This window comes from Pituophis catenifer, unplaced genomic scaffold, assembly GCF_029215685.1.
Source record: "Pituophis catenifer annectens isolate HBS135680 unplaced genomic scaffold, rPitCat1.0.hap2 SCAF_16, whole genome shotgun sequence".
Classification (NCBI taxonomy): Eukaryota; Metazoa; Chordata; class Lepidosauria; order Squamata; family Colubridae; genus Pituophis; species Pituophis catenifer.
In genome coordinates, this window is record NW_027256896.1 from 15,155,729 (window position 1) to 15,180,868 (window position 25,140).

Below are 25,140 nucleotides of genomic sequence, written 5' to 3' on the forward strand. Positions count from 1 at the left end.
TGTCAGACTCCGAAGGCAGGAAAGAACTACCAGATGGCCTTGGCCCCCTCTCTGCCTCCAACTTAGAGCCCTCGTCTGAGCCTTCCCCAGACTCCAGGACTGGCCCACGTTCCTCCCCAACCTCCTCACTGTCCGAATCTACTACCAGCTCTGCTGGAGGGCCACAACACAGAGAGCAAACCCTACTCCCTTCTAGCACTGACGATGTTACCTAATTGGGTCATGAAACATCGGCAAGAAAACAGCCAAGCTCGGCGGAGAGCACTAAGGACCTCAGGTTCAACCCTGAGCTACAAATATGTCCTGGGGTCTCCTAGACTAGCAAAGAGGTGCAAAGATGCATCTTGGCCAACCATAAAGATGATAATCTCCCTTGTAGATACAGATACATTTACTTTGAGACAACCACTTGAGACAGATGAATTGTAGACAAAAAAAATGTTTAATAAAATTGATGTAAGATTAAAGTAACAAGATGGCTTTTCTTCCCTGGACATAAGAGTCACTGTATGACAAAAGAGCACAACACTGAGGCCGGGACTGTGAATTGATATAGCCACTTGCCCAGATGTTGAACAGACAAACTTCACATTCTGTCCCTAATGGCACAATATGGAAACTCGCAGCAAAAATGGAGGCAAAGTACAGGTCCCTTGCCTCTGAGGTAAAACATGTTCTATTCTTACCTGCCACTTAGTTACCGTATTTTTCGCACTGTAAGACGCACCGGACCATAAGGCGCACATTAGGTTTAGAGGAGGAAAACAAGCTGAGTCAGCTGAGCTGCTGCTGCTGTCGGGGAACGCTGGAGCCTTCGCTGCCAATTGGCGGTTGGATCGGCCTCCCGGAATACCGCCAATCAGCTGTTTTAGGGGGTGGGAATCGCTTATCACCACCACTAGAACAGCTGATCGGTGGTATTCTGGGAGGCTGATCCAACCCCCAATCAGCTGCTCGGCAGCGAAGGCTCCAGCGTTCCCCAGCGGTGGCAAAAGCGGTGACAGGCGGCAATGTTTGCCACCGCCACACCAACCCCCTACCCCTTTTTTGGGGGGGGGGGAAAGTGCATCTTAATAGTGCGAAAAATACGGTATATACTGTTAAATGACCGTAGCTCAGTTGCCCATCCTAAATCAGTCAATCGTGACCCTTTAAACCTGCCAAGCAGCAATTTAATACAAATATATATATATATGCATATACGCACCCTAGCAATCATCCCAAAAGCATTCGTAGAGGCTGTTTTTCCTCTCCTGTTTGAGAACAGCAGCCAGGTTAAAATCCAGGGTCATTTTCTTGTTGTAGATAAAAAAAAAAAAAAATTAAACCCCCCCAGCTCATTTGGGCAATTGTATCTTTCCCTTTCTCCTATGTCAGGCTTCAAATTTAATAGATTTCGAAGCGTATTTGTCTATGTGTACCCCGCTCGGAGCACTGGACTGGAACCCCAGGCCAATTCCTCGATGGTGCTTAAACTCCACAGCTTTCTTGAATTCTGCTTCGAGGTTATATTGCAGTTCTTGTTCTCTGGGCCAGTCCAGAGCCATGTTTGGTTTGTTAGCATTTGCTGGAGAACTCTGAAGTGGGGCAAAGGCTTTTTTAAATCCACCCATCAGTCTGTGAAATTTGGTTTTTTCCTCCGGAGTTTCAAATGCTGCTGTGCTCCACTGGCCCAAAGGATTGTCCTGAAGGAAAACAAGGGAGAACGAAAGATTACTTACTGTGTTAAGACCACTGTGTTGCTAAACAGCTCGGGTGAAACAGACCAGACATGAAACAAGGGTGCTTACCAAACCTTCCTTGGCAATCTTGGTTTTGCCAGATTCCCGGTCGATCTCTTCTTGAAGCGCTTGCCGTCTCACCTGGGAGCAAGAAAGGATGGAGTTGAGTAAACCCACTGAGTAAACTTGAATAAAAGAGGAGTGTGACAACCAGATTTCTTTAGGACAACGTTTCTCAACCTCAATTCAACTCCCAGGATTCCCCCGTTACCTTTGCTTTGCTGGCTGGGGAATTCTGGGAGTTGAACTCCACACCTCTTCGAGTTGCCAATAGAATAGAATAGGAATAGGAATAGAAAAACAGAACAGAACAGAACAGAATTCTTTATTGGCCAAGTGTGATTAGACACACAAGGAATTTGTCTTTGGTGCATAAGCTCTCAGTGTACATAAAAAGACAAGATACATTCATCAAGAATCATAAGGTACAACACTTAATGATAGTCATAGGGAACAATTAAGCAATCAAATCATATTAGAAAAGAGTCAATATAAATCGTAAGAATACCAGCAACAAGGTTACAGTCATGCAGTCATAAGTGGGAGGAGATGGGTGATAGGAACGATGAGAAGATTAATAGTAGTGCAGACTTAGTAAATAGTTTGACAGTGTTGAGGGAATTATTTGTTTAGCAGAGTGATGGCGTTAGGGAAAAAACTGTTCTTGTGTCTAGTTGTTCTGGTGTGCAGTGCCCTATAGCGTCGTTTTGAGGGTAGGAGTTGAAACAGTTTATGTCCAGGATGTGAGGGTTTATGTCCAGGATATTTTCCCAGCCCTCTTTTTGACTCGTGCAGCATACAGGTCCTCAATGGAAGGCAGTCCATTGGTAGCCATTGTTTTTTCTGCACATCTAATTATCTGTTGAAGTCTATGTCTGTCTTGTTAGGTTGCAGAGCCAAACCAGACAGTTATGGAGGTGCAGATGACAGACTCAATAATTCCTCTGTAGAACTGGATCAGCAGCTCCTTGGGCAGTTTGAGAAACACGGCTTCAGGAGTATTTCTTTTGGATCCCAAATTAAAAGGCTTACTTTTAAAGAATTCTTCTACCTCTGTGCCAATGCAAGCCCGCCACGCACTGATATTATTGAAGGATCTCTGTGAAGGCTAAGAAAGCTAAGAAAAGCTGCACTGGCGTTAACAGGCTACCCCTCTGAGGATGAAAATGGCACTTGTGAAAACAAAACCAAGCAAACTGCACAATCTCTTTACACGGAGGAGGTTCTCAAATTCTCCGGTGCCCTGATTCCCCGCTGCCTGCAATCACAGGCTAAATAGAATTTTCTCAGTAAAGAGGTTAGAGTAGATGGAGTGTATTTATTTACATACAATTGTATGACTGATTGCTTTAATGAATTTAGCAGGGAAGGGAAGGGAGGGGAGGGGGACTGCTTTTTTTTAAAATTGGCTTTCCTTTTGAGACTTGTGGACATCCACACTGCACCTCCTACAGCATTTCCCCAAATCCCCTTCCATAACAAAAATTCCAACGTGGCTGGACATCCGGGGGAGTCAGATAAGCAGTCGATGGCCATCCTGTCTCTCTTCTTTGCATCAAAGCCAGCCCTCATCTACATTAGGACTAGAGATCTTGTGATTTTCTAAATGCCACCAAATGGCATCGTGCCCGAGATCAGGAGGCCTGTTTTGTTCTGTGTGACAGACAAACCAGGTTTGGTTTATATAATGTTTTAAAATGGGAATGTCCCTGACTATTTAAATGATCTTTGTTCATTCTAATAGACTAAAACATACGAAGAACGGTTGCAGGAACTGGGCCTGGCTAGTCTAGTGAAAAGAAGGACCAGGGGAGACAGGATAGTAGGGTTCCAATATTTGAGGGGCTGCCACAGAGAGGAGGGGGGGTCAAGCTGTTTTCCAAAGCACCTGAAGGCCAGACAAGGAATAATGGATGGAAAGTGAACAAGGAGAGATTCAACCTGGAAATAAGGAGAAATTTTCTGACAATGAGAACAATCAACCCATGGAACAGAAGTTGCCTTCGGAAGCTCTGGGAGCTTCGTCACCGGAGGCTTTCAAGAAGAGATTGGACTGCCAATTTTTGTCAGAAATGGTGTAGGACCGTGATGGCGAACCCTATGGCACACCCTCTGCGGGCACGTGAGCCGTCACTCAGCTCAGCTCTACCGTGCATGCATGCGCGCCTCCCACCAGCCAGCTGATTTTTGGGTCTCTGGCTCGGGGGTGGGGCGCATGTGGGAGATGTGCGTGCATGCGCGGGGGGGTGCCCCCTGCGGCCCGTTTTTGGTCCCAGGAGGCTTTAGGGAGGCCTGCCAGGCCCAAAACGGGCCATGGGGGGTCTTAGGTCCCAGGAGGCTTTAGGGACGCCTGCCAGGCCCAAAACGGGCCATGGGGGGGGTGTCTTAGGTCCCAGGAGGCTTCAGGGAGGACTGCCAGGCCCAAAACGGGCCATGGGGGGGGGTCTTAGGTCCCAGGAGGCTTCAGGCAGGCCTGCCAGGTCCAAAACGGGCCATGGGGGATTGTGCACGCATGTGCGGGGGTCAGGGGGAGCGCGGGGGGTCGCACACGCATGCATGGGGGGAAGCGGGAGGGTTGCGCTTGCATGTGGGGGGGGCAGGCGCTCGAGGGCATTGCATTATCGGTTTGGGCACGTGCATGTGTGACACCCACCCACCTGTGCTCTCTCCGCTTTTGGCACGCGACGGCAAAAAGTTTAGCCATCGCTGGTGTAGGGTCTCCAGCTTGGGCAGGGGGTTGGACTAGATGACTTACAAGGTCCCTTCCAACTCTGTTGATCTGTTAAAGATCCCAACAACAGCCGTCAGATAAGAAAGGATTGTACCTTGTCTATCTTCACTTCATCGCAGTTTCCTTTTTTGAATGCCACCAGTTTTATTTCATCTGCTGTGATCTGTTTTTTTAAAAAAAATAACAAAAAAGACACAGCTGTTGAAACCTCTTCAGGATTAGGAATAGTAGCCTTAAAAAACAACCTTGTTAATTCTCCCCAATATGGTGTCGCACTAGATTTCCCATGCGCCGTGCTAAAAACGGGACGCAAATACTGACTGGGCTGTTCTACTCTTAAGCAGCCCCTGAATTCCAAATGTTTCGGATCCATAAATAGGTTACCATGCTAAAAAAAAAGGACAAGAGGATAACATTTGACAGCCAATTCTCTTCCTCTTTCTATTAAAACTGCTCGGGGTAGGTACAAGAGGTGCGCAGAGCAATAAAAGGCCAAGAGATATCACCATACCCATCACAAAAGCCTTTTTTCTTGGACAGCGTGGATAAAATTGACTGAAAAAGCTTTTCTAAAATGAAAAGGTTGCTCAGCAGTATATTTCTGGAGGCATTTTGAAATGCCAACCTGAGCGTGAAATAGCTTGGAAGTATTACGATGATTATTTGCAACACACTGGGGAAAATTCAAACGCAAAGGATGGGATTCTCTTGATGATATCTGGGCTGGGACGAAGTTTTGGGAATGCTGGCTTCTCTGGGGGATATTACAGCTGGATGCATTTTATTATCTCAAAGATTGATCAACCAACTCATCCCATCAGCAAGGCAAATCTTTTAACGGGGAGCATTCAACCGTGGCAACTTTTAAAACTTGTGGATTTCAACTCCCAGAATTCTGGCTGGGGAATTCTGGGAGTTGAAATCCACAAGTCTTATAAAAGATAAAATCAAGGTTTGGACACCCTTGATTTAAACTCTTTTGCTTAAGGGTTTTGTTGTTGTTGTTTTTTTCTTGGCGTTCACGGCTGCTCAAACTACGAAAAAATTATTTCCCCAGCCTCTTTTCGAGACCACACGGGAAGCCAAAACGCAGACTTGCAGGATTCCACTTTTCCGCCAGGATTATGGGATTTAACGGAGCCTTCGCTTCCAGAAACAATCAGAAATCTGGAGCTCACCCTTGAAAGGGTTAGGCTAGCAAAATATTACCTGTAGTTTGTTTGTTTCCCCCCCCCCCCTCTAAGCTTTCTCAAACTGCCAAGGTTTCTGAGATGGCAACGGTGATTGATTTTGTGCCAAAATTGCACTGGATAAAAGCCTGGTTTTTTTTTTTTTTAAAAAAAGCCAGGTATTGAAAGGGAAGGAATTTATCAAGAATAAGTCAGTGATCTTTGGGTTAGGGGGAAAAACACAAGCCACTCTCCAACCGTGATTGGAGATCTTCTGATTAATGACCAGGAATGTACCACAAAGTGGCTCCTGCATGCACGTTACCCATTATGTTTCTTTTTCTTTGTCTGTTATTTTAGTGTTGTTGTTGTTTTTTAAAAAAGAAAACCACTTCAAGCTTAACTCCAGCCCTACATTACAATCTGCATATGTGGCCCGAGGAGGGGGGTCCAAGGCAGTGGTGAAATCTGAACTAGTTTGCTACCGGTTTGCTGGCTGTGCCTGAAACTCACGCTGCGCGTGCATCTGCAGTATGCATCAAACTCACGCTGCACATTTAAAAAGCTACCGGTTCGGGCAAACTGGTAGTTAAAAAAAGCTACGATCCGATGATCAGCTGTGCCACGTGGTTTAGCGGTTTAGGGTGCAGTACCCGCCAAAAGGCGGCTTGGGAAGGTAAGTAGAACAGTGAGGGGGGGGAATCAGCTGTGCTGCGCGGTTTAGCATGCAATATGCGCCAAAAGGAGGCTTGGAAAGGTAAGTAGAACAAGGGAGGGATCAGCTGTGCCGCACGGTTTAGCTTCGCTAAAAAGCAGGAAATCCTGCTTTCTAGCAAAGCTAAACCGCGTAGCACAGCTGATCGTTGGATCGTAGCTTTTTTAAACTACCAGTTTGCCCGAACCTGTCGCTTCTTTTTTACTACCCGGTTCGCCCGAACTGGTAGTTTTTATCACTACCGATTCGCCTGAATCAGAGCGAACCGGTAGCATGTCACCCCGGTCCAAGGACCACAAACAAGACTGAAGGGGCGGGCATTGGTTGGCTATCCTCTTATTAAAGGAAACTTGCCCTCCCTCCCAAAAAAAACCAACTGTCCTTTTAATGGCTTGAACAAAATTTGAGATCCAGAAGTCCAAGGTCCATTCCCCCCCCCCCCAGGGACTCAAAGAACCAATGGTCAAAGCAAAGGGCCACAGATCAGGGCGCTTTGCAGGTAGAATTGGTCCTCCTACAGAGGCTTAAAGGCCCAAAGAAATGGATCAGTGGTTTAAGAAGAGAAGCCACCGATTTGACTGTCAAACTGATCTCAGCAGTTCAACAGGAATCCCGCCTGTCTGCAATTTAAGTCTGCGATTCTTTCTCCTCCAGTTTGGGATGATAACACATCAGGTTTTTGGTTGTCTTTTACATGAACATCCCTGCAAGTCTCCCCTTCAAAACTAAGCGAATAAATGTAATAAATAAAATCCACATCTTTGGAGCGAATCGTGCAGCCGTGAAACCAATCCAGCTTCCCCCACTGACTTGGCTTGTCGGGTGCCAGCTTGAGAAGGTTGCAAACGATGATTGCGCAAACCATCATAAACACATGCCAGTTGCCTGAATTTGGATCACGTGACCACAGGGATGCTGCAACGGTCATAAGTGTGAGGACCAGTTAGGGTCTAAGTCACCATTTTTCCACGCCGTTAAGTGCACAGACACGGAATGAAGTTTGTAAGCTGAGGACTAGCTGTATTATTAACTACTATTTTAAGTCACGCTTTAGTTTAGTCCCACTGAAATTACCAAAGTGCCAGTTTAGTTCAGATTTAGCCCATAAATTAAAACAAAAAACAAAAAAAAACCCACCAGCCCTCTCCATTTCAAATGTACGGTACCTTAGTTTCCTTTTCCTTCTTTACTTTCATCCCACCATCTTGAGAGTTTTCAATTTCCTTTTTTCTCCTCTTTTTTTTGACTTGCTGTTCTTGGCTGCCCTCAAATCCGTCCCGGTCATCTCGTTCCATTTTGTGTTTCTTTGCTTTCTTTCTCTTTTCCTTCCCTCCTCGCGCTCCCACCTTCGATACGATGTCTTGGCCAGCTTCTGAACAACGGTTTACATTTCCAGTTTTTCTTTTCGCCTCCTTCTTTGCTGCTTTATTAACTTCCTTAGGGGCCTTGCCGATCCTCGCCTTTTTCTCAGACCCGCACTTTAGGCTACATTCACTCATCGTATCGCAGTGGTTTTCCTGGATCTTGGCTAAGCAGGAAAGAGAAGCAGGACTTATTTTATTCAGCTTCTTTTTCTTCTTCTTCTTCTTCTTCTTCTTGATGGCTTCACTGTCTTTTTCTGATTTACGGGCCAAATTGTTCTGTCGTTGAATAGGTCCATCCCTACTTTGGGCATCTTTGCACTTGCAGCTGGCAGTGTCTTTTTTTGAAACGTTCTCTGGGTCGCCCTCGTAGTAGTCGAAGTGTTTCTTCTCAACTCCTTCAACCACAACTTTCTGCTCAACGGTCCTATTCTTTTTCTGACCGGAGGACATTTCTTGACAACTGGGTTTCAGTTCTCCAGAGATCTGCTTGACGGTCCCTTCGCGATCACCAAGGTGTAAAAGCTCAAGGCAAGCAGATTTGTCTCTTCGTTTTTCCTTTTTTTTTCTTTTTCCTTTTCATCGCCGATCCTTTATCTTGCCTGCCAACTTCAAGAAGAGTCTTGTTGCATTTCTTACTCGCATGAAGATCAGTAGTACCAGGCTGTCCTTCATCCAGACCGTTGGAGTTTTGAACCTGTATGCAAAAAAGCTTTCGGTTTTTCTTTTTTTTGAACACCTTATTTCTTTTCTTGGTGTCTCTTAACAATTCTAAATCTGAGCTGCTGTCTATAACCACGGGAGAGCTTGCCCGTGCTTCCTTCTTCGATTCACTCTGTTTCTTCTTTGGATCTGGCAGGTCTGAACTCATTCCTTTTGCCAAGCATTTTAATTTTTTGGGCCTGACTTTTTTGCCTAAATCAGAACAGTGTCTTTTGGGGCTTTTTAGAACAACCTGGCCACAATTAGGATCTTTAGATTTGTTCCTTTTCCTTGCTGTTTGCTCAGAATTCTTCATATTTTGGAGAACTTCTCTGGAGGGGAGCACAAAAATTCACAAAAGAAAAGAGGCTTTAGATTACAGGTTGGCTACAAATGATGAACAGACCTCCGCTTACAAAGTAGCATACATTTATCACAACGCATATAAAGGTAAAGGTTCCCCTTGCACATATGTGCTAGTCGTTCCCAACTCTAGGGGGCAGTGCTCATCTCCGTTTCAAAGCCGAAGAGCCAGCGCTGTCCGAAGACGTCTCCCCAGGTCATGTGGCCGGCATGACTCAACGTGAAAGGCGCACGGAACGCTGTTACCTTCCTGCCAAAGGTGATCTCTATTTTTCTCCTTGCATTTTTTACATGCTTTCGAATTGCTAGGTTGGCAGAAGCTGGGACAAGTAACGGGAGCTCATCCCATTATACAGCACTAGGGATTCGAACCGCTGAGCTGCCGACCTTTCGATCGACAAGCTCAGTGTCTTAGCCACTGAGCCATCGCGTACCCTTCACAACACATAGGCAAAGGCAATTATTTGTAACGGAATACTAAACAAGTCTGATTTCTTTTCAAACTGCTGGCAGTCCTCAACTTACGACCACAATGGAGCCCAAAAATGTTTGTTGCTAATCAAGACAGTTGAGAAGGAAGTTGTGTCCATTTTAATGACCTTTTTGCCACAGTTAAGCAAATTACTACAGTTGTTAAGTGAATCATGCAGTCATTAAGCAAATCTGGCGTCCCCCACTGGTTTTGTCAGAAGCAAGCTGGGCGATCACATGGCCCTTGGGACACCGCAACAGTCATAAATACATGCCAGTTGCCAACAACATACCTAACACTCCTCCTCTTCCAGTTGGCTGCCATGCCTAAGACAGAACTAGAACTCACCACCTCCTAGTGACTGGCCCAAAGTTATCCAGTTGGCTTCCATGCCTAAGGCAGCACTAGAACTCACTGTCTCCTAGTGGCTGGCCGATAGTTGACCCAGATGGCTTTTATGCCTAGGAGGGGCTAGAACTCACCTCGGTGACTGGCCCAAAGTTACCCAGCTGGATTCCATGCCTAAGACATAACTAGAACTCACCACCTCCTAGTGATTGGCCCAAAGTTATCCAGTTGGCTTTTATGCTTAAGGGTGGGACTAGCTCACCATCTTCCTGGTGATTGGCCCAAAATCACCATCACCCAACCAGCTTTCACGCCTAAGGTGGGACTAGAACTCACAGTCTCCTAGTGGCTGGCCCAAAGTTACCCAGATGGCTTTTATGCCTAGGAGGGACTAGAACTCACCTGGGTGACTGGCCCAAAGTTACCCAGCTGGATTCCACACCTAAGACAGTACTAGAACTCACCACCTCCTAGCGATTGGCCCAAAGTTATCCAGTTGGCTTCCATTCCTAAGGCAGCACTAGAACTCACTATCTCCTAGTGGCTGGCCCATAGTTGACCCAGATGGCTTTTATGCCTAGGAGGGACTAGAACTCACCTGGGTGACTGGCCCAAAGTTACCCAGCTGGATTCCACACCTAAGACAGTACTAGAACTCACCACCTCCTAGCGATTGGCCCAAAGTTATCCAGTTGGCTTCCATTCCTAAGGCAGCACTAGAACTCACTATCTCCTAGTGGCTGGCCCATAGTTGACCCAGATGGCTTTTATGCCTAGGAGGGACTAGAACTCACCTGGCCCAAAGTTACCCAGCTGAATTCCACGCCTAAGACAGAACTAGAACTCACCACCTCCTAGCGATTGGCCCAAAGTTATCCAGTTGGCTTCCACGTCTAAGGTGGGACTAGAACTCACCGTCTCCAGCCCGCCCCACCCCAGGAAAAATACTGTTTTTAACAAGGGCTGCAAAATGCACGCCAATTGCAAAGATGCATTCACGACAGGTCGTTTGAACCTGTCTCCCCCATTGCACCGGTGATTTGCATCGGTTTCGAATACAAAGGCACTCTGCACAAGCCCCGAGGCACTCTCCCCACCCCCAACCCCCTGCCCCAGCCCCAGCCCTGCAAGACCCGGAGTAAAATACGCGGGAGTGGGGGGGGGAAGAGCTTTTTCCCCAACCTGGGTGGCTCCCACGCAGCCCCCCCCCCCCAAAAAAAACTTCCCTCCCTGGCTCACCTCTCGCCTCCTTTTCCACGCGGCCAGACGGGACGCCTTGCACTTCCTCTCCCGCCAGAGGCGGCCGAGGTAAGGGGGGGATAGAGCGGCGCTTCCCGGCTCGACCCGGAAGTGGAAAAGCCGGCGGGAGCGCCGTTGCTTAGAGACGGCGGCTCGCCGTCGCCTAGCAACGGCTTCCTCGCTCGCTCGCGCGCCCTTCCAATGGCTGCCGCCGCTGAGGAGGCGCCGCTGAGGAGCCTCTGGGAGGAAATTTGCGCAGGTGGGGAAGGGTATTCGCTAGCGGGGGTGGGGGGTGGGGGTGGGGAGGATTTGGGGGGAGGGGGGGGAAGGGTTGGTCCCCGGGAGGGTTGGAGAAAATATCCCAAAATCCTGACTGGGGGGGTGGGGGGGGGTCTTTTTGACTTTAGGGATGCTGGCTGCAGGATGGTGGGTGGCCAGCAGGTGGCGGCAGAGAGACCCGGGAAAAGTTTGCAAGGACTTTGCTTGAGTGTGCAAAGCTATTGAAGGGACCCAGCTTGCACCTCCAAAGGGCGTGCAATGCATGTGTGTGTGTTTGTGTGTAAAGGGGCGTGTTTTCCTCCTTAGGGAGAAAAAAGGCTGACTGGGAAGCAAAAATAGAAGTCCATGCACACACAAGTTTTTATTGGAAAGACCCCTCCCCACCCCTCCCCGAAGGGAATGGGACAGACACCCTTGGTTACTTTCAGCTTTGGTTAGTGAAGTGTTTGTCAAATTCCCTAAGGGGAATTTCTGGGAGTTGAAGTCCCACATGCCTTCCAGTTAGAATAGAATAAAATAGAATTTTTTTTTATTGGCCAAGTGTGATTGGACACACAAGGAATTTGTCTTGGTGCAGACGCTCTCAGTGTACATAAAAGAAAAGATACGTTCGTCAAGAATCATGAGATACAACACTTAGCCAAGTTTGAAAAATATTGCATTAAGTGTGGGTGCGTGCCGGTGCTCAGAATATACACCACACCAGATTAGATTAGTGCCTTGGAGCCAGTCCTGAGTTACCAGAAATAGTATGTATTTTAGCCTTATCTGAATAAATCGGTTTTGTATTCTTTTCCTTTTAATAGCAATAGCACTTAGACTTATATACCGCTTTACAGTGCTTTACAGCCCTCTCTAAGTCGTTTACAGAGTGAGCCTATTGCCTCCAACAATCTGGGTCCTCATTTTACCCACCTCGGAAGGATGGAAGGCTGAGTCAACCTTGAGCCAGTCAGGATCGAACTCCTGGCAGTGGGCAGTCAGCTTGAAATTCTGCATTCTAACCACTGTGCCACCATGGCTGCCTTCCTTTCCTTTCCTTTCCTTTCCTTTCCTTTCCTTTCCTTTCCTTTCCTTTCCTTTCCTTTCCTTTCCTTTCCTTTCCTTTCCTTTCCTTTCCTTTCCTTTCCTTTCCTTTCCTTTCCTTTCCTTTCCTTTCCTTCACAAGCAATAGCAGACTTATATACCACTTTACAGTGCTTTACAGTCCTCTCTTAAGAGGTTTACAAAGTCAGCATCTGGCCCCGAACAATCTGGGTCCTCATTTTACCCACCTCGGAAGGATGGAAGGCTCAGTCAACCTTGAGCCTGGTGAGATTCAAACTGCCAAATTGCAGGCAGTCGACAATCAGCAGAAGTAGCCTGCAGTACTACATTGTAACCACTGCACCACCAGCTCATAATACACATAATATATGTTAACATAATAACATTGTTTTCTTTAAAAGGGCAACCAGGAAATTTTTTTTCCCTATCTTATCTCTATAAATAAATCTTCAAAGCCAGGGCATTCTAATTTAGCCAGAAAAATCCTTTAAGAGCTTCCAGAAACGGCAACAAATGAAAAAAATCTTGATCTTTAATCCTCCAAATAGGATTCCACGAGTTAATTTCTTTTTCTCTTTGTCCTTTTCATTTTCTCTTTCACTTTCTTGAAAAACAAACAAACCAAAGAATTTGAAGCCCAACAGCCTGTTCATCCGGATCATTTGGAAAAGAAAGAGATTCCACCTCCACCTCCACCTCCACCTTCACAGGTAAAAATAAAATGAAAAATCCAGATAGTGGTTCTCTTCAGTGCCTTAAAAGAAACTCTGGAACTATTTTATGCTCTTTTTAAAAAATGAGAAGATAAATATTCGATACAATGTTGCCAAAAGATTTTTTTTATAGATACACATAGAACCATGCCAGTGGTGGGTTTCAAAATTTTTTACTACCGGTTCTGTGGGCGTGGCTTGGTGGGCGTGGCAGGGGAAGGATACTGTAAAATCTCCATTTCCTCCCGATCAGCTGGGACTCCGGAGGCAGAGAATACATGGGGGCGGGGCCAGTCAGAATCTTTACTACCGGTTCTTCGAACTCCTCAAAATTTCCGCTACCGGTTCTTCAGAACTGGTCAGAACCTTCGAATCCCTAGTACAGGTATCCTGTGTGAGTAGGGGATTGGACTAAATGACCTCCAGACTTTACAACTCTGTTACTATTACATTTAACCACTGAAAGATTACAGCGTTTGAGGTATTTTAATTTTTTTTTTTGGGGGGGGAGAGGCTGTTGTACAAGCAAGATGACGATAATGTCTGGGGAATTCTGGGAGTTGAACTCCACAAGTCTTAAAATAGACAAGAATGGACACCCCCTGCCTTGAAATGTCTGTTTAAAGAGGTCAGGGCGCATGGTAGCGTGTAATCCAAATTGGGAATCCTGGCTTGTGGTGCCTTACCAAACCCAAATTGCCTGCCGGGGTTTGTCCTGAGCCTTCTGAGCTATTCCGCTCAGTCTTGTCAAACCCCTCCCCGTCATTTTTCTCCAGCTTTTTCTGGAGATGCCAGAAGCTGAATTTAGATATTTTTGCATGCGTGTCTGCCACGAAGGGCCAGCCCTTCCCTATGTAGCAGATCTCATTTTGCAGCGTGCACGTTATATGTCTTAATGTGAACTGACCGGCTCAGTTCACCGCAGCCAGCTTCGTCCTTACAAATGAGTCCTCTTGAGCTACACTCGGCTCTGGTTTTCTATGTGTCCTTACATATTTCAGATTCTGGTCTTAATCAGAAGAACTGCGAAACCCTCTAAATTCTCCTTCTCCTTCTCCTTCTCCTTCTCCTTCTCCTTCTCCTTCTCCTTCTCCTTCTCCTTCTCCTTCTCCTTCTCCTTCTCCTTCTCCTTCTCCTTCTCCTTCTCCTTCTCCTTCTCCTTCTCCTCCTCCTCCTCCTCCTTCTCCTTCTCCTTCTCCTTCTCCTTTTCCTTCTTTTCCTTCTCCTTCTTCTCCTTCTCCTTCTCCTTCTCCTTCTCCTTCTCCTTCTTCTTCTCCTTCTCCTCCTTCTCCTTCTCCTTCTCCTTCTCCTTCTCCTTTTCCTTCTTTTCCTTCTCCGTCTTCTCCTTCTCCTCCTCCTCCTCCTCCTCCTCCTCCTTCTCCTCCTCCTTCTTCTTCTCCTCCTCCTTCTTCTTCTCCTCCTCCTTCTCCTTCTCCTCCTCCTCCTCCTCCCCCCTAGCCCTGAGGCTGTTATCTACTTGGGTCACAAAATGTCTGCAAGAAAACCACCAAGCTCAGAGAGCGCTCTCACAAGTCAACCCTGAGCTACAAATGCTTCTATGAAAGAATTACCCTCAGTTGCACTGAGAGCAGGTTCAGAATCCAACCTTCCTTCATTTTGTTCTTCGTTTGCTTATTTACAGCGTTTATTTACTTAAATTGAAGCAGGGCGTTTATCTCCTTGTTTTTGCTACTCAGCAGGTTCTCCCCGACGCCGAGCCGCTGCCAGAGCTGAGTGGGGGTGAGAGCAAGCCTGTGATCGCTGAGGAAGAGCCTCCCCAGAAGACCCTGTCTCTCCTTTCTGCACTGATAGCTCCTGAGCTCCCTGATCTAAAAACATGTAAGACATCATGGATAAGGATAAGGATAATTTTATTTCTATACCGCCCCTCTCCCAAAGGACTTGGGGCAGTGTACAGCCAGGTAAAAACACAATACAAATATCACAATTTAAATTTAAAAAATTATTAAAAATATTACATTTAAGGCCAATTAACTAAAAAACCCCAAAAATTTAAGAATTCCAAATTTAAAACTCAATTTATGAAGCTAGCCCTGCCTGTCGGAAGAGCAGGGTCTTAAGAGCACAGCGGATGCTTATCTTCCTTTATCAGGGACCCTTTCTGAAAAGGAAGGGAGAGAAATGAAGGGACCACCCCGATCTTAACCACAATTTCTGCTCGTTTCATAGTTGGAACTGGAGTTTGCCCAGTTTCAGCCATTTTTACTGCAAGTTTTAAAACAGAGGTACAGAAAGAAAAATGGACAAAAGCACATTTAGATATAGTCCTCGACTTACAGCGGTTTGTTTAGTGATGGTTCGAAGTTACAATGGCATTTAAAAAGTGACTTATGTTAAAAGTTAAAAGAATCAAGTACCAACTGAGTAACTAGGGATGGAGGCAATGGGGCTATGAACCACAGAGCTGATTCATTACATGATATGTAAATGGAACAGACTTAATATTTACACGGTTGTAAAAACAAACGTTGATCTGTCCAGGTGCTCCCAGGGAATTCTTGGAATGCTACATTTTTCCAGTGCTTCTTCCCGGCATGGTAGAACTCTTACACGAAGCCAAGAAGCAAAGATGTTTTGAGGTGAGTGTAAAATCGTTCTCAGAAGGATGTGTGACCTTCCAGAATGCTAGATTGCAAAGCCACCTTGATGGTGTTTTTTCTAGGAGATGGACCAGAAGAGACCTCCAAGGTCCCTTCCCACATTCTGTTATTCTGTTATGACCAGGCTGAGCCCGAGGGAGGGGTCAAATGCATCATCAGTTCGGAGTCCTTTCACACCCACAAGAGATCTAAGTCCAGCACACTTTGAATTCCGTTGACTCTTTATCTACTGCCAAATTTGCCTTGACCCTTAGTAGCTCAGATTCTTGTAGAGAGCAAAACTAGCCTTCCATAAACCTGTATTCGTTTGAACAATTCTGGTTCCTGGTTTCTTTGCACCTGACAGTTTTGCAGGTAGGAAACAGTTGTACTTTTTTTTTTTTAATTTGATTTATATGCCGCCCTTCTCCGGAGACTCAGGGCGGCTTACAATGTGCTCAGCAATAGCCTTCATCCTTTTTGTATATTTATACAAAGTCAGCTTATTGCCCCCACAAACTGGGTCCTCAATTTACCTACCTTAGAAAGGATGGAAGGCTGAGTCAACCTTGAGCCTTGGCGAGATTCGAACCTGCAGTAATTGCAGGCAGCTGGATGATAATAACCAGCTTAATAACAGGGTGCCTTAGACCACTGTACTACCAAGGCTCTTGTTAGTATATGTTATTGAAACAAGTTTTGGACAAAACTTCCTTAGTCAAAGAGAGATCCAACTTGGAAGTAAGGAGAAACTTCCTAACAGAACAATTAATCCATGGAACAGTTTGCCTCCTGAAGTTGTGGGTCAAAATCATTGGAGGTCAAAAATTGGATTTCACCACTTGGGCCAGGTCTATTACAGTCATAAATCAAGGGCTACCTCTACTTCGTTATGTGGAAACTTTTAGCCCTTCAGTCTTTTTCAAACCGCCATAAACAGCTGTTCTTCCCAGCATCCCATTAGTGGTTTGAAACGCTGCTTCCCTGCAGGTTTAATGATGGCTTTTAGGGAAACTAAGCTTATTAAGCCTTCATTTCCATTTTTTTTTACTCCTTTGTTGTTTTTCTGAACCGACTTTTCATAGTTAGGAGGCAGCAATTAACTGTAGTTTCATCGTCAAAACCCCCTTTTTAAAAAAAGAAACGACCATTTTTTTTTATTTTAAAACCAGTATAAGCAGAAAGCTTGATTTGCACTTAGTCTGTGAGCTGCATTTCAAAAAAAACACAACACCTCTGCATATTTAAGAAGGGTTGAGCCAATGGCACCGGGTATTTTTACAAAATTAGATTTTTACAGGTAGTCCTCGACTTACAACAGTTTGTTTAGTGACCGAAATTACAACGGCATCGAAAAAAGTGACTTATGACCGTTTTTCACACTTAACAACTGTCACAGCGTCTCCATGGTCATTGAAATCAAAATTCAGATGCTTGGCAACTGATTCATAGTTACGACGGTTGCAGTGTCCTGGGATCACGTCATCCCCTTTTGAGACCTTCCGACAAGCAACGTCCATGGTGAAGCCAGATTCACTTAACAACCGTGTGACCGCTGCAGTGATTCACTTAACGACTTGTAGTCAGAAAGATGGTTAAAGTGGGGCAAAACCCACTTAACGACTGCCTCACTTAGCCACAGAAATTTGCTGCTGCGGTCGTAACTCGAGGACTACATATATATGGAATTCAACACAAAATGAATTCTTTCTACGTGGCCAATGAACTAGGCCAGTCAGAGTCTGCAAGATTAAGTTGGGAGGGCGTGTGACAGCTTTCTCCGTTCCCTTCTGAGGAGGGTCTTAACTTGCAAACTCCCATCACCCTTAGCCGGCCGAAGGCTGGCAGCGGATGATGGGATTTGAAGTCCTACTCAGCTCTCGAGTGTCAGAGAACAGCAAGTCTGCCAGTTTCAAAGACATCTCGGGGCTAAAAGTACGGTTTGCAGAGTAACAAAAGCAAATGAGCATGGGTGTCAGAGGTTGTATCCAGCCGGTTCGGGCGATTGCAAGTGGGCCCGCCCTGGCTCTATGCTGTCCTATTTAGGCACGTTTTTGAGGCTGGGTGCAGTGCCTGCGTGGAAGCGGCAAACCGATAGTAACAAAAGGTGAAACCCACCGCTGGCGGGTGCGTTTGTTTGTGCGAGTGAGGTTACGTGTCTTCTTAGAAGTCCTGAACTGTGCAACAGAGCATCTGTGGCGGGTGGGCGTATCTATAAAATCAAGCAAGCAGGGTGGCGGTGACAATTATCACGATGCCCTGCATTGTGTTCCCGAGTGTAACACAAACACCCGTCAAGAATGGGGGAATTATTCTCCTTGTGGAAAATAGCGTGCAGCCCATCTGCCCGGGAACAATGCACATTGTTATGGAGGTTTCCTGTGCATATCCGGGCGCGCGTAACCCAGCCCAGCTGTGCGCAGAACTGGCCTTCTTGCTTTCTTTAAAGACAGCCGAGCCGAGCCTGAAAATATAAATACCGTGAGGCTCTTAACACTTTTGGTGGCTTTGCAGGGAGCTCCTCGTTCCAGGAGAGCCGTCTGGTTTGATCGAGTATTGAATTTATATTGGAAAGATGGTGGGTTAATCTCCCCCGGGGAGTTTGGAGGCATAAATGTCTGCCCAGATGAGGGTCCTCCCTCCCTCCCACTCTCTCTCTCTCTTCTCTCCTTCTCTCCCTCTTTCCTTTCTCTCCCTCTCCTTCTTTCTATCTCTCCTCTTTCTTTCTTTCTCTCTCCCTCCTTCCCTCTTCTCCTCTCTCCCCCTTTCCTCTTGTCTCTCCCTCCCTCCCTCCTTCTTCCTCTCCCCTCTCTCCCCCTTCTTTCTGTCTTTCTCTTCCTTTTCTTCTCTTCTCTGTCTCTCTCTCCCTCTTTCCCTCTTCCTCTCTCTCCCCCTCTCTTTTTGTCTCTCTCTCTCTCCTCCTTCTCCCTCCCTCCCCCCTCTCTCCTTCTCTCCCTCTTTCCTTTCTCTCCCTCTCCTTCTTTCTATCTCTCCTCTTTCTCCCTCCTTCCTTCTTCCTCTCTCTTCCCTCTCTCTCCCCCTTTCCTTTTGTCTCCCTCCCTCTTCCTTTCCCCCTTCTGTCTCTCTTTTCCTCTCTCTCTCTCCCTCCTTCACTCTTCCTTTCTCCCCCTTTCCTTTTGTCTCTCTCTCTCCCCCTTCTCCCTCTCTCCCCTCTCTCCCCTTCTCTCCCTTTCCTTTCTCTCCCTCTCTTTCTTTCTATCTCTCCTCTTTCTCCCTCCTTCCTTCTTCCTCTCTCTCCTCCCTCTCTCCCCCTTTCCTTTTGTCTCCCTCCCTCCCTCTTCCTCTCCTCCTTCTGTCTGTCTCTGTTTTCCTCTCTCTCTCTCCCTCCTTCCCTCTTCCTCTCTCCCCCTCTCCTTTTGTCTCTCTCTCTCTCTCCCCCCCCTTCTCCCTCCCTCCCCCGAGGATTTGCCTTCCCATATAAACTGTACACAAACAGGGACTTAGGGAAGGTGAATAGTAGTCCTCAATCTATAACCCCAACTGGAATCAGAATTTCCGTTGCTAAGCAAAGCGTTTCTCAAGTGAGCCTCCTCCAATTTTCTGAGCTTTTTCGCCACGATTCTTAAGCGAATCGCTGCAGTTGTTAAGTGGATCATGTCACGAAGCGGGATCCAGCTTCCCCCATTCACTTTGCTTGTAGGAAGCTGGCTGGGAAGGTTGCAAGTGGCGATCAGGTGGAGCCCGGGATGCCGCATTCCTTCGTAAACAGATGCTTGTCGCCAAGGGCCCAAATTTCGATCCTTCGATGGTGGGGGTGCTGTGAAGGTCATAAGTGTGAGGATCAGTCACAAGTCACTTTTTTCAGGGCCCTTGTAACGCTCAAGTCAGGGACTCCATGTATTCATTCTCCCTGGGACACAAGGACACATTCGTACAATTGCCATAATTATATACCTCCAACGGATGCAATCACCACCCATAAATACCACCATTTGCATGAATATTTATAGCCCACCTTTATTATTTTTTACAAACCACTCAAGGTGACAAAGACTATACACAATACTCCCTTCCAGCTCCTATTTTGCCTCCCCAGCAGCAACCCCGTGAGGTGAGGTGGGCCGAGAGGGGGGGGGGTGGAGCTCTGGCGTGGTCGTACCCTGCCCTTGCCACCCCTCCGTGGATTCCCACCATTTTTTAATCCGTGGAACGTGGCCGTTTCAATGTCAGCTTGCCCTTCGGAGAGCAAAAAAGTAGAATAAAAATAAAACCTCCCTATCATTTCTCAGCATTGTTCTCCTGAACTTGATGTCTCTTCTGTTCTTTCAGAGGAAGCAGACACGATTTATCGCCCTTGATTTCCTGACGGAGTGGTTATACAAGTAAGTTTCTTGCTCAGGGTTAAGTATTTGAAGACCGTTCTGTTATTTTCTCCCCCATTCTGACAGAGACCAATTCTGACCGTCCTCACTCACAGCAGCTCGTTTAGTGACCGAGTCCGAAGTGACGAAACGGCACCGGAGAAGTGACTTGATGACCATTTTTTTTTCCACACTTAACTATTGCAGCGTCCCCCTGCGATCAAAATTCAGACATTTGGCAATTGGTTCATCTTTATGACCGTTGCAGTGATCCCCTTTTGCGACCAAGTCAATGGGGAAGCCGGATTCACTTAACAACCTCGTTAGTAACTTAAGAACTGCAGGGATTCACTTAACAAACTGTGGCAAGAAAGGTCGTAAAATGGGGGGGCAAAACTCCAATGTCTCGCTTAGCAACGGAAATGTTGGGCTTCATTGTGGTCGTAATTCGAGGACTGCCTGTATGCCTAGTTTTCACTCTCCGTTTTTATACGTGTCTGCTTTTCCCACGACGCTGATCCTCCCAGCCACAATGCAAAGAGGCAAGAGGAACCCTTCGTGGAATTTTTCGAGATCCCGTTCGTGAAGGATTGGCTGAAGGATCAGTAAGTATTAACTCGTGGTTTAAACCATTTCCATCTTTTGCTGCGTTTGCTTTTCCGTGAAAAAAACGAATGAAACAAAAGCCTGAAATGTAATCCACGTGTCTCTTTTCAGTTTTCATTTCTTTCTTTCTTCAACACAATCGCAACCCTCCGACACACAGGTTAATACGACCACCGCTTCCTTGCAAAGATGTATTTTCCTAGGTTTATTTGCATAGGGGAAGGGAGACTGCAAATAACTGAATTTTCACAGAAGTTTTTCAGAAGTGGTTTGCCATTACCTCCTCCTTCCTAGGGCTGAGTGAGAGGGGCTGGCCTGGGGTTTTCATGCCTTGGGTAAGGATAGACTCTGAACTAACTCACATACTGCTGTTTGTTGGTTTAACCAGTTCAATTAATTTAATTAATGAATTTAACTCAACTAAGTGATTTTGGGCGGCTTACAATTTTAAGAAGTTTCTTCCCAGAGAACAAATTTCATAGGATAATGGAATCTCTGCCATTCAATCCAGAAGATAAAAGTTTCTCCAGGCCCACAAACTAGGAGCTGGTGAGTTCTAGTCCCGCCTTAAGCATGAAAGCCAACTGGATGACTTTGGGCCAATCACTAGGATGTGGAGACTTTAAAAAGAGTGCAGAGAACAGCAACAAAGATGATTAGGGGACTGGAGGCTAAAACATACGATGAATGGTTGCAGGAACTGGAACCATTCATGTCTACTTTAATGAAAAGAAGGACTAGGGGAGACATGATAGCAGTGTTCCAATATCTCAGGGGCTGCCCCAAAGAAGAGGGAGTCAAGCTATTCTCCAAAGCACCATGAAGGCAGGACAAGAAGCAACGGGTGGAAACTAATCAAGGAGAGAAGCAACCTGGAATTAAGGAGAAATTTCCTGACAGAACAATTCATCAGTGGAACAACTTGCCTCCAGAAGTTGTGAATGCTCCAACACTGGAAGTTTTTAAGAAGAGGTTGGATAACCATTTGTCTGAAATGGTGTAGGGTTTCCTGCTTTAGCAGGGGGTTGGACTAGAAGACCTCCAAGGTCCCTTCCAACTCTGCTATTCTATTCTATTCTATTCTATTCTATTCTATTCTATTCTATTCTATTCTATTCTATTCTATTCTATTCTATTCTATTCTATTCTATTCCTATCCTGACTCCATCCTGACTGGGACCATGGTTGGAGTGCAGCTAGAAAGTGCCTTGGCCTCTTTGCACTTCATGGATGGTATGAGACGTCCAGGATGCTGCCGAGAAAGAGGGCAGGAGGTAGGCTATAATAAGAACATTGTGCCATATTCAGCTGGCCTGCCCTTGCATTCAAATTTGGCCGGCCGGCCCTATTGCCAGGCAATGAAAAGGAAATCGCTGACATTTCTACGTTGGTGTGGCTTCCTGTGTCATCTGCCCACAGCCAGCCGGTTCCCAGGGGCATCTGACTCAGGTGACAATGGCCCTTCAGTAAGCTGGTATTGTCAAGATGTTGAGAACCCCATCAACGCAGGGAGCTTTTCATGTCCTCCTCTCATTCTCTGTATTCTCCAAAGAATTTCTCTCCGGCTTCCACCACCCCCACCGTCTCCAGATCCGTCAACGCGGCGGCTGCTATTTATTTTGTTTCACTAACAAATTTCAGGAAGGGGGGTGGGTGGTATGTCAAGTGTTCGCCCAGGCTCTGTGTTCCCACCCCACCCCACCCCTTCTCTTTTTCATATTCTAATGCCCCCCCCCCCAAGTCTGCTAGTCTGAATGGCCTTTACAGCTCCCATCACTGCTAGTTTTCAGTTGACCCCCAGGGCTAATTTTGCATGAGTGAGTGGCTTTGCCTTCCCTTTCTCCTGCCATTCACTTGGTCTGCATGAATGATACGAGACAATAGCAGTCTTCCAGTATTGGAGGGGCTGCCCCAAAGAAGAGGGGTGACAGCCTATTCCCCAAACCACCTGAGGGCAAGACAAGAAGTAACAGATGGAAACTTATCAAGGAGTGGTAACTTAGAACTAAGGAGGAATTTCCTGAGAATGGGAACAGTTGTTGTTATTATTATTATTATTATTATTATTATTATTATTATTATTGTTATTATTATTATTATTATTTATTGGTTAATCTTTAGTGAGATTCACAGCCTTTGAGGCTGGTTAATAGCTCAGCAGCTCAAGTCCTAACCAAGGACCGAGGAACTGTTAAGGTATCGTCGGAGGATGTAAGCTGTTCCGTGTAAGGTGGTTTTTTGTAGAGTCAAAATGTTCAAGTCCGGCAAATTTAGAATTTCTAAATAGCGGGGTAGCCCTTTGGGTATTGCTCCAAGGGCTCCAATTACAATCGGGACAACACACGATTTCTTTTTCCACAGTCGCTCAACTTCAATTTGTAAGTCCCGGTACTTTGTGATTTTTTTCTTGCTGCTTATCTTCAATCCGTGCATCACCAGGTATTGCAATGTCAATGAACCATACTTTTTTTCTTTTCAACTATTGTTATGTCAGGTGCATTGTGGACCAAGTGCCTGTCAGTCTGAATCCTAAAGTCCCACAAGATCTTGAGTTTCTCATTCTCTAAAATTTTGTCAACCTGATGTTCCCAGTGGTTTTTGCTATACTCAAATCCAAACTTCTGGCACAATTTCCAGTGAATGATCTTAGCAACGCGGTCATGGGGTTGTAGGTAGTCAGTTTGTGAAATTTTGCTGCACCCACTGATTAGGTGGTCAACTTATTATTATTATTATTATTATTATTATTATTATTATTATTTATTAAATTTTTATACCGCCCTTCTCCCGAAGGACTCAGGGCGATGTACAGCCATATTAAAACAAACATATACCATAAAATTTAGAAACAATTTAAAATATATAAAATTTGGCCCTTCTATTAAAAACTACAAACACCCAATTAAAATTCAATTTCTAAGCCAGCCCGGCCTGTTGAAACAAAAGAGTCTTAAGGGCACGGCGAAAGGTACGTAGGTCGGGGATCCTGTGAATCTCCAGAAGCAGTTCATTCCAGAGGGCCGGGGCCCCCACAGAGAAGGCTCTCCCCCTGGGTGTCGCCAGTCGACATTGTTTGGCCGACGGCACCCTGAGGAGTCCCTCTCTGTGGGAGCGTATTGGCCGGTGGGAGGCTATCGGTGGCAGAAGGCGGTCTTGTACATAACCAATGGAACGACTTGCTTCCAGAAGTTGTGAAAGCCTCCCATCACTGAAGGCTTTCAAGAAGAGACTGGACAGCCATTTGTCAGAAACGGTATAAGGTTTACTGCTAGAGCAGGGAGTTGGACCAGAAGACCTCCAAGGTCCCTTCAAACTCTGGTATTCTGTTCAGCCTTTCAATATTTGAAGGGCTGCCACAAAGAAGAGGGGGTCAACCTATTCTCCAAAGCCCCTGAAGGCAGAACAGGAAACAATGAATGGAAACTAATCAAGGAGAGAAGCAACCTAGAACTAAGGAGAAATTTCCTAAGGGTGAGAACAATTAACCAGTGGAACAACTTGCCACCAGAAATTGTGGGTGCTCCCATCACTGGAGGTTTTTAAGAAGAAACTGGAGTGGTCTAGGGTCTTCTGCTAGAGCAGGGGGTTAGACTAGAAGACCTCTGAAGTCCCTTCCAACTCTGTTATTCTGCTTCTGAATATCTGTATCTCTGTTCTTCCACGAGCTGGTACCCTAATAATTCCTTTTCAAGTCCCTGATTTCGGGCCGGCTTCTAGGTCATAATGCTAAGGATGGTTTCCGATACCTCTCTCTTTATTTATTTATTTAAGAAGTCTTGATCTGTAAATCAAACAGAAAGCCAAGGTGTGCATAACATTGTTCCTAAAATTGTATTTATTTTTTTTAAAATTTGATTTATATGCCGCCCTTCTCCAGAGACTCAGGGCGGCTTACAATGCGTTAAGCAGTAGCCTTCATACTTTTGTATATTTATACAAAGTCATCTTATAGCCCCCATAATCTGGGTCCTCATTTTACCTACCTTAGAAAGGATGGAAGGCTGAGTCAACCTTGAGTCTGGTGAGATTTGAACTTGCAGTAATTGCAGGCAGCAGATGTAAGTGGATGTTAATTAGTCTATTGAGCCACCAGAACTCCTGGTGGCTCACGGTTGCACGGCTGAATGGTACTCTCTCGTTCTTCTCCAAGGAAACTCTCCAGGGGGTTAACAAGGTTTAAAACAAGCAGACTGCAAGAAATAAAATTAAAATGCAGCTTGAAATTAACTATGGAATAAAAATGAACAATCTAACAGCGAGAAGCCGATAGAGTGAACTTGGAAGGACCTGTTACTGTATTCAAACAATGGATTAGAGGCAATGGGATTGAAAACTGAAAAAGTGAAAAAGGGAGAGAAGAGAATGCATGCTTGGGGTTTAAGCCATGTCTACACTGGATCGCAAAAAGGGAAGCAGAGGCTCAGTGACTAAGACGCTGAGTTTCTTGATCAGAAGGTCGGCAGTTCAGTGGTTCGAATCCCTAGCGCCGTGTAATGGGGCGAGCTCCCGTTACTTCTCCCAGCTTCTGCCAACCTAGCAGTTCGAAAGCAGGTAAAAAATGCAAGTAGAAAAATAGGGACCACCTTTGGTGGGAAGGGAACAGCGTTCCGTGCGCCTTTGGCGTTGAGTCATGCCGGCCACATGACCACAGAGATGTCTTCAGATAGCGCTGGCTCTTCGGCTTTGAAACGG

The 25,140-nt window shown here is 46.0% G+C and overlaps 2 protein-coding genes across 2 annotated transcripts in view; one reads left to right on the forward strand and one right to left on the reverse strand.

Moving 5' to 3' along the window:
* Nucleotides 1-1,311: 1,311 nt before the first annotated feature.
* Nucleotides 1,312-10,944, reverse strand: KNOP1 (lysine rich nucleolar protein 1). The gene is given in 6 exon segments (XM_070954940.1): nucleotides 1,312-1,685; nucleotides 1,791-1,862; nucleotides 4,607-4,675; nucleotides 7,563-8,324; nucleotides 8,326-8,791; nucleotides 10,882-10,944. Coding segments are annotated over 5 exon segments (1,665 nt in total). The 5' UTR covers nucleotides 8,776-8,791; nucleotides 10,882-10,944; the 3' UTR covers nucleotides 1,312-1,373.
* Nucleotides 10,945-11,082: 138 nt separating this feature from the next.
* IQCK (IQ motif containing K) overlaps nucleotides 11,083-25,140 on the forward strand; it is a 40,935-nt gene continuing 26,877 nt past the window's right edge. Inside the window, exons 1-6 of the mRNA XM_070954819.1 lie at nucleotides 11,083-11,140; nucleotides 12,835-12,917; nucleotides 14,618-14,759; nucleotides 15,423-15,520; nucleotides 19,811-19,863; nucleotides 20,370-20,447. Coding sequence (XP_070810920.1) covers nucleotides 11,083-11,140; nucleotides 12,835-12,917; nucleotides 14,618-14,759; nucleotides 15,423-15,520; nucleotides 19,811-19,863; nucleotides 20,370-20,447 — 512 coding nt within the window. The remainder of the gene's footprint in view (nucleotides 11,141-12,834; nucleotides 12,918-14,617; nucleotides 14,760-15,422; nucleotides 15,521-19,810; nucleotides 19,864-20,369; nucleotides 20,448-25,140) is intronic.